This window comes from Elephas maximus, chromosome X (genome assembly GCF_024166365.1).
Source record: "Elephas maximus indicus isolate mEleMax1 chromosome X, mEleMax1 primary haplotype, whole genome shotgun sequence".
NCBI lineage: Eukaryota > Metazoa > Chordata > Mammalia > Proboscidea > Elephantidae > Elephas > Elephas maximus.
Window position 1 is genome coordinate 2,685,619 of NC_064846.1, and position 8,657 is coordinate 2,694,275.

The 8,657-nt window shown below is 53.9% G+C and overlaps 1 protein-coding gene across 1 annotated transcript; it reads left to right on the forward strand.

Moving 5' to 3' along the window:
* Positions 1 to 5,653: 5,653 nt before the first annotated feature.
* PNCK (pregnancy up-regulated nonubiquitous CaM kinase) lies at positions 5,654 to 8,370 on the forward strand. Its single transcript, XM_049872102.1, has 11 exons — positions 5,654 to 5,721; positions 5,923 to 6,054; positions 6,196 to 6,270; positions 6,360 to 6,498; positions 6,655 to 6,778; positions 6,934 to 7,009; positions 7,107 to 7,219; positions 7,309 to 7,387; positions 7,474 to 7,561; positions 7,718 to 7,871; positions 8,086 to 8,370. Exons 1-10 carry the CDS (start codon positions 5,654 to 5,656, stop codon positions 7,853 to 7,855), a joined length of 1,032 nt encoding a protein of 343 aa, XP_049728059.1. The 3' UTR covers positions 7,856 to 7,871; positions 8,086 to 8,370.
* Positions 8,371 to 8,657: the final 287 nt, after the last annotated feature.

Below are 8,657 nucleotides of genomic sequence, written 5' to 3' on the forward strand. Positions count from 1 at the left end.
ACACAGATCCCCTAAAAGGATTTTGTTTTTATGTTTTGAATAAACTTTGTATATTGGAATAGTTCTAGGTTTACAGAAGGATTGCTGAGATAGTATTGGAGAGTCCCCATAGACCCCAGCCCGAGTTCTCCCTATTGTTAATAGTTGACGTTCGTGAGGTACATTTGTGGCAATAAATGAACCAATAGTGCTCCATTGTTATTAGCTAAAGTCCATACACTTTTCAGATGTCCTCAGTTTTTATCCATTGTCCTTTTTCTGTTTCAGGATCCCATACGACATTAAGTTACTGTGTCTTCTTAGGCTCCTCTTGGCTGTGGCAGTTTTTCAGAGGTTCCTTGTTTTTGAAGACCTTGACCGTTTGAGGAGTACTGTCAGGTATTTTGTAGGATGTCCCTCTATCGGAACTTGTCTGATGATTTTCTCATGAATTTTAGGAGAGGAAGGCCACAGAGGCAAAGTGCCATTTTCATCACGTCACACGTCAGCGGTGCATGTCCTCAAATGTGACTCATTCCTGTTTTGGGAGTCACTCACAGAAGTGAGCAGTTCTGCCCCCCTCCTCGAGGGGGCAGTATCTACGTACATGATTTGGGATTCGGCAAAGGAGATTTGTCTCTTCTCCCACATGTATTTATTTATTCAATCATTTGTTTATTTCAGTATGGACTCAGGGATATTTATTTTATATCTTGAGTTATAGTCCAATACTACTTGTTTATTTTGTTGCTCTAATTGTTCCATCTTTGGCCTTTGGGAGCTCTTTCAGTTGGCTTCGGTGCCCCTTTGACATGCCCCCGTCAGTGTATGTTATTACTTCCTTGCCTGACTTTAAACCATACATGTATGTATGCAGAACGTGTACATAGACCAAGAGGCAGTTGTTTGAAAAGAACAAGGGGATACCGATTGGTTTAAAGTCAGGAATGGTGTGCGTCACGCTTGTATTCTTTCACCATACCTATTCAATCTGTATGCTGAACAAATAATCCGAGAAGCTGGGCTATATGAGGGAGAACGGGGCATCAGTCCTGTGCCACCCTCACAATTGTTGCTGTGTTTGAGCTCATTGTTGCAGCCACTATGTCAATCCATCTCATTGGTGGTCTTCTTCTTTGTCGCTGACCCTCTACTTTACCAAGCATGATGTCCTTCTCCAGGGACTGATCCCTCCTGACAACATACTTTGGACATTGTCAGGAGGGACACTTCAACATAAAGAAACAAAAATCTTCACAACTAGGGCAATAAGCTACATCATGACAAACGGAGAAAAGATTGACATTGTCAAGGATTTCGTTTTCCTTGGATCCACAATGAACAGCCACAGAAGCAGCAGTCAGGAAATCAAATGACGTATTGCATTGGGAAAATCTGCTGCAAAGGACCTCTGTAAAGTGTTGAAAAGCAAAGATGTCACTTTGAGGACCTAGGGGCACCTGCCCCAAGCCTTGGTGTTTTCAATCATCTCATATGCATGTGAAAGCTGGACGATGAATAAGGAAGACCGAAGACGGGTTCACGCCTTTGAATTGTGGTGTTGGCAAAAAGTATTGAATATACCATGGACTGCCAGAAGAACGAACAAGTCTGTCTTGGAAGAAATGCAACCAGAGTGCTCCTTGGAAGCGAGGATGGCGAGATTTGTCTCACGTACTCTGCGCATGTTACCAGGAGGGACCCTGGAGAAGGACATCATGCTGATATAGTAGAGGGTCAGTGAAAAACAGGAAGACCCTCCACAAGATGGATTGACACAGTGGCTGCAACAATGGGCTCAAACATAGCAAAGATTGTGAGAATAGCACAGGACTGGGCGGTGTTTCATTCTGTTGAACGTAGGGTCGCTATGAGTTGGAACCGATTCAACAACACCTAACAACAACAAGAAAATGCTCCACACTCATCTTGTATATTTCCTGCCCAAGTCCTAGAATCAGCCATTTCTCCAAGGAGGCATTTATTGGGCAAAGGCATTAGAAACAGAGATCGGGTGCTAGGTGTGCTTATTGCTTACTGTAGTATTGTTGCTTCTAGGCCTCTCGGCTGACAAAGCAAGGGAATACATGTGTGTATATTAACCTGTGTATATATACAATATCTATAATATCTATAAATATTTTGAAGTATAACCATCTGTATATGTAGTAAGCTATACATGAGTTCATACTGATGTCTCCAAATCTAATGCGGGACCGTAGGGATTATTCTAGCCTCCTCTCCTTGCTCGTCTGTAACCTCCCACTCCAACAGTGAGAAACCTGGCTCCTGGCTCCTGCCATCTGCCACAACTTAATTGTTCTACTCCACTATAGATGTATGGTGGTTTTAGAATTGTTAACCCCTACCCTCATGGAAAGCAACTTCATCAACTAGAGTACAGCGCTTGTGTGCAGTTCCCTTTGCCTTCTGTCTTACAGACTCCACTCATGTTCAGAGTTACTTAGGTCAACACCTTAGCGCTTACCCCCTTCGGTGAGGTTGTTTCATATATTTGTAATACAGGTGAATTCTTTCATCACAGTCTGCATTCCATCCTGGGATCCCCTGACCTCCTAGGTGATCATTTTTAATTTGCATACATTAAAGTTCACTCTCTTTGCTGTAAAGTTCTGTGGATTTTGACACATGCACAGGGTCATGTATCCACCATTATGTGATTCCCCTAATCAAAAACTACCCTCTCTCTCCAGTCCCTGACAACCACTGATCTGCTTACCTTCTCTATTGTTTTGGCCTTTCCAGAATGTTTGTATAAATGGAATCTTACAGAATGTAGCCTTTTTCATACTGGCTTCTTTTGATTAGCAATATGTATTCAAGATTCATCCATTTCTTTGTGTGACTTGTAGTTCTTTCCTTTTTATTGCTGAACAGTATTCCATGGTATGGATGTACGGCAGTTCCTTTATCCATTCACCCATTGAAGGACATCTTAATTGCTTCCGATATTTGGCAATTATGAATAAGGCTGCTATAAACATTCACATGCAAGTTTTTATGATGAAATACATTTCTACCTCACTTGGGTAAATACCTAGGAGTGTGATTACTGGATCATATGGTAAGCCTGTGTTTAACTTTGTAAAAACTGCCAGAGAGTTCCTGTAGCTCCACATCCTCAACGGCATTTGGAGTTTTCAGTGTTTTGGATTTTAGCCATCTGTGTAATAGGTGTGTGGCGCCCTGGTAGCGCAGCAGTTAAGTGCTACGGCTGCTAACCAAAAGGTGGGCAGTTGGAATCCACCAGCGGCTCCTTGGGAATTCTATGGGGCGGTTCTACTCTGTCCTATAGAGTCAGAATCGATTCCATGGCAATGGGTAATAGGTGTGTAGTAGATCTCATTATTGTTCTAATTTGCAATTCCTAGTGATGTGTGGTGTTGAGCATCTTTTCGAATGTTTATTTACCATCTGTACACCCTCTGTGGTGAGATGTCTATTCAGATTTTGCCTTTCTTTTTAAATTTTCTTTTATTTCATTGGTATGTCTTTTAAATTCCTCTCTCTCTCTCTTTTTTTCTTTTGGACATTTTATTGTGGTTTGGGTGACTTAAGACACGACCTAATCCTGTAGATCGAGTCCTGCATTATTAACATACTGCTTCTAATCCTGCCTCGTTTTCGTGGATTAAATTGTGTCCCCCCAAAATATGTGTGTCAACTTGGCTAGTCCATGATTCCCAGTATTGTATGACTGTCCACCATTTTGTCATCTGATGTGATTTTCCTGTGTTGTAAATCCTACCTCCATGATATTAATGAGGTGGAATAGCTGGCAGTTATGTTAAGGAGGCAGGACTCAATCTACAAGATTAGGTCGCGTCTTAAGCCAATCTCCTTTGAGATACAAAAGAGAGAAGTGAGCAGAGAGACATGGGGACCTCATACCACCAAGAAAACAGCGTTGGAAGCTGGGGTTCCTGCGTGGAGAAGCTCCTAGTCCAGGGGAAGATTGATGGCAAGGACTTTGCTCCAGAGCTGACAGGGAGAGAAAGCCTTGTCCTAGAGCTGACACTCTGAATCTGGACTTCTGTCTCGTCTCCTGGACTGTGAGAGAATGAAGTTCTGTTTGTTGAAGCCATCCATTTGTGGCATTTCTGTTATAGCAGCTGGGGCTGTTCTACTCCGTCCTATAAGGTCACTATGAGTCAGAATCAACTTGGTGGCAATGTGTTTTGTTTGTTTGTTTGTTTTGGGTAACTAAGACAGTGTAGAAGTTGAGGTCTGGAAAGATGATATTTCAAAAACTCTTCCTAACCCATGGACCCACTTAAAGGCCTGTTGTCATGCCAGGGGCCCGTAGACCTCTGTGAAGTCCCAGATTCAGCGGGCCACTCCTGGGTCCTGTGACTTGGCATAGCTCCCTGGGGCACTGGCCTTCGTGGAACACAGGCTCTTAGGCCACTGTAAGGACTCATGCTTTGACTTGGAGTGACGTGGAGTCCAGGGGGGACCTGATCAGAAAAAAGGGACCGCTCTGGCTGCTGGGTGGAGAAGCGACTGGGGTGGGTGGGGTAAGGGTGGAGGCAGACATACAGATGAGCAAAATGGGGGCTCAGATTAGGGTGGGAGAAGTGGCCTAGCCACTAGAGACCTGAAGACAGGGACAGTGAGCCAGGACAACATGTGGGTGAAGAGACTTCCAGATGTTGGTGCAAAGGCCCTGAGGCCGGCCCGGTGCTGGGGCGGCGCTGGAGTGAGGCGGGAGCTGGAGCGATTGAGCCAAGAAGGAGTCAGCTGCAGGCGAGCCAGGCACAAGAGCTCCTTACGAGGCGCCCTGGGGCGTCCCAGCCGCGGTCTCGGGCCACCGCGTGCTCGGTCGCCCGCCGCCCGCCGGGGTGCGCGCGGAGGGGGCGGGACCGGCGGGGGCGCGGGCGGGGGGCGCGGCGCTGCGGCCACTGCGCGAGCGGCGACGCTGCGGCAGGCATCGGGCTCAGGTAAGGACCGGCCGCCGCTGGGCGCGCGCCCCGCCGCAGCCCCCGCGCGCACACCTGTCACCGCCGGCACGCGCGGCCCACGCAGCGCGGGACGCGGCCGGCTGCGGCATCCCCGCCCGCGAGGCCCTGAGGCCCGCTGCTCCTGGGCGCCGTGTGGGCTGCTGTGGCCGTGGGGGCCGCTGTGTGCTGGAGTAGCAGGTGCATCCCGGGCGACTTGGTGGCGGGGGGGGGGGGGGGGAGGGTCGAGGAATGGGGGCAGGTGTGGGGGCTCTGAGCGTGGGTGGGTCCTGAGGGGCCGGGGTAGGGGGACAGGGAACCTTCTAGAAAGCGGCCGATTGCGGATGTGGGGAGGCAGAGAGGACGGGGCGTCTGGGCGCTGATGGCCGTCGGGGTGCCACGGTGGGGGGAGCTACCGACCCTAGTCGCTTACCTGGGGATGGGGAGGAGCAGGTGGCCTCGGCGGGAGGGTGGACCTGGGCTGTGGGGGGAGGGGTGAGAAACACCTGGGCTGTATGAGGGGGAGGGGTGTCTGCTTGGGAGAGGTGTATTCAGGCCTGAGTTCTTGAGTGGGGTGGGGAACTGTGTTCTTGAGTGGGGTGGGGGCCCGAGAACAGGTGGGGGACTGGCTCTGAGGGTGCCCCTGGCCCAGGAGGGGAGAGCCGCCCCTTGCCCTGGGCCTCCCTCCACCTCTCCCTCCCCCCCCCCCCCCAGCCATGCTGCTGCTCAAGAAACAGACCGAGGACATCAGCAGCGTCTATGAGATCCGGGAGAAGCTGGGATCGTGAGTGTGTGTGAGTGTGAGTTTGTGTGAGTGAGTGTGTGCGTGGGGGAAGTGGGGGGCTAGGGTTACGGGGGCCTCCCCATCTGGCTTTTTCAGGTAGGGGGGCCTTTCACTCTAGCCATCTCTGCTCCTCCTCTCTCCCCTCTTCTCCTCCCTTCCCCTGCCTCCCCCTCCCTTTCTGCTTCCCACGGTCTTTGGCAGGGGCGCCTTTTCCGAGGTGGTGCTGGCCCAGGAGCGGGGCTCCACGCATCTTGTCGCCCTCAAGTGCATCCCCAAGAAGGCCCTCCGAGGCAAGGAGGCTCTGGTGGAGAATGAGATCGCAGTGCTCCGGAGGTGCGGCCCCTGGCCACCACCCACAGAGGCCGGACTGGGGACTGCTGGGGGCGGAGGGCGAGGCGAAGCCTCCCGAGAGCTGCTGCGGCCCTGGCCAGGATGGGCGACGGGTGCCACAGGGGCTTCTTCTTGCTGTTGCAGAGTCAGCCACCCCAACATCGTGGCTCTAGAGGACGTCCACGAGAGCCCTTCCCACCTCTACCTGGCCATGGAGCTGTGAGGAGGGCTGGGTGGGCTTTGGGTGGCAGCTGGCCAGGGTGTGGGGTGAGGCGCCTAGGTCAGCTGAGCTCCCCGGCTCCCCCCAGGGTGACGGGGGGCGAGCTGTTTGACCGCATCATGGAGCGCGGCTCCTACACGGAGAAGGATGCCAGTCACCTGGTGGGCCAGGTCCTAGGTGCTGTCTCCTACCTGCACAGCCTGGGCATTGTGCACCGGGACCTCAAGGTGCCTGGGCGGCCCTGCCCCTGCCCTGCCCCCTGCCCACCCAGCCCTGTGTGTGTCTCATGGGAGAGCTGGGGGGTGCCGGCCCCCATGGTGCACCCTGGCTCAGGTGGGCCTATGCCAGGGCTGATCTTGCCTTCCTCGGGTGCTGTGTCACAGCCTGAAAATCTGCTATATGCCACACCGTTTGAGGACTCCAAGATCATGGTCTCTGACTTTGGCCTCTCCAAAATCCAGGCTGGCAACATGCTTGGCACTGCCTGTGGGACCCCAGGATACGTGGGTAAGTGAGCGAGGGCACCTGGGGCTACTGACAGGGTAGCATGCTGTGGGGCCCTGCGGGGAGCCATGGTGACAGGGTGGAGGCCATTATGCCTGGTGTCATCCCCAGGGCTGAGCTGGGTGGCACTGAGCAGGTGGTGTGTGTGCTTATCTCAGCCCCAGAGCTCTTGGAGCAGAAGCCCTACGGGAAGGCGGTGGACGTGTGGGCCCTGGGTGTCATCTCCTACATCCTGTGAGTGACCACTGGGAGACCCCGCTCCCGCATGCCTGCCCCTGCTGGTTTGGGGAGGGAGGGTTGGGCAGCTAGCTGACTTCTCTGTGTGCGCCAGCCTTTGTGGGTACCCCCCCTTCTATGACGAGAGCGACCCCGAACTCTTCAGCCAGATCCTGAGGGCCAGCTACGAGTTCGACTCACCCTTCTGGGATGATATCTCAGAGTCAGGTAAGCTCGAGGCTCACCCCGCTCGGGGTCAGGATGGCAGGGTGAGAGAAGCTTGCTCCCAGGGGCCTTGACCGGCCTTCCTGCTCTAGCCAAAGACTTTATCCGACACCTCCTGGAGCGGGACCCCCAGAAGAGGTTCACCTGCCAACAGGCCTTACAGCACCTTTGGTGAGTGGGACCTTGCCAAGTGATCCCAGCGCCAGAGGGACCTCTCCCTCAGAGATCCCCTTTGCTGACCCTTGGCCTTTCCTCAGGATCTCTGGGGATGCAGCTTTTGACAAGGACATCCTGGGCTCCGTCAGTGAGCAGATCCAGAAGAATTTTGCCCGAACCCACTGGAAGGTTGGTGTGGGCACGATACTGGGTGGGCCCTGACGGGGCCACCTGCCCCCACCCCCTCGCTGGAGGGTTTAGCCTGGGCTGCCCAGTGGCCACTGTGGTCCTTGGCAGGCTTGTGGCTGGTCCGGGACCTGCCGTGATCACTCCCTCTTCTCACAGCGAGCGTTCAATGCCACCTCTTTCCTGCGCCACATTCGCAAGGTGGGGCACAGCCCAGACGGCGAGGAGACCTCCGTACAAGGCATGACCCGCCACACCCACCCGGGCCTCCTGGCTACACAGCCCCCGAAGTGGTGATTTCCAGTGTGCGCAGGTGGGGGCCCCGCACCCCCTGGGAATGGTGCTTTGGTGCTTGCCAGGGAAGGGTGGTGGGGCCTGGTTGCAGCTAGTGAGAAGCCCCACAGACCACGAGGCCTGAAGGGGGAATAGGACCAGGTGGGGCAGGCCTGGGGGTACCACTCCAGGAGCAAGAGGGGTGCGTGGGGACAGTGTCTGACTACCCCGTCCCCTGTGCTTCTCCCCTCCAGCCAGCAGATGATGGTGGCCGAGTGGCTTGTGGACTGACCCCGTTCCTGTCCCTTGGACCCTTTCAGTTCTCCACCCCAGCCCCAGGGCCAGCCTCTGGGGGAGAGTTTGGGATGTGTGGGCGTGGGGCGTGGCGCTGGCGAAGCGGGGTATCACGGGGTTCCCCTTCCCTCTGTGATGGCCCTCAGGCTCCAGGGGCCGTCCTTCCTGCATGGCTGTTCTGTGCTTCGCTGAGTGTGGGTGGTCCTGCTTGTGTTGCGGCCCTCCAGCCCCCCCTCCCCAGTATTCCCCAAACCAATAAAGACTGACAAAGCAATGGGCCAGTGGTGAGCTGGAGATGGGGTAAGGGACAGGGATGGGGGAGGAGTGTCCAGGAGACCATGACACCTGCCCACCTGTTCCTCTCCTCTTGATGCCCATGTGACACCACCACACAGCCTCACTCACCGCCACCCCAATCTTTTCTCTCTGCTAAAACCTCCCATTCCACCCCAAAGCGCCAGGAAGAGGCAGCCTGCAGTCAGCCCTGCGATCCGTGTGCCCAGAGTGGGCACGCGGCCTCTTCTGTGCCCTG

Coding starts and splice junctions, on each gene's coding strand:
- PNCK (XM_049872102.1), top strand. CDS start 5,654: ATGCTGCTGCTCAAGAAACAGACCGAGGACATCAGCAGCGTCTATGAG. Junction 6,271..6,359: donor CTCTACCTGGCCATGGAGCT/GTGAGGAGGGCT, acceptor GGCTCCCCCCAG/GGTGACGGGGGGCGAGCTGT. Junction 7,010..7,106: donor GGTGTCATCTCCTACATCCT/GTGAGTGACCAC, acceptor TGTGTGCGCCAG/CCTTTGTGGGTACCCCCCCT.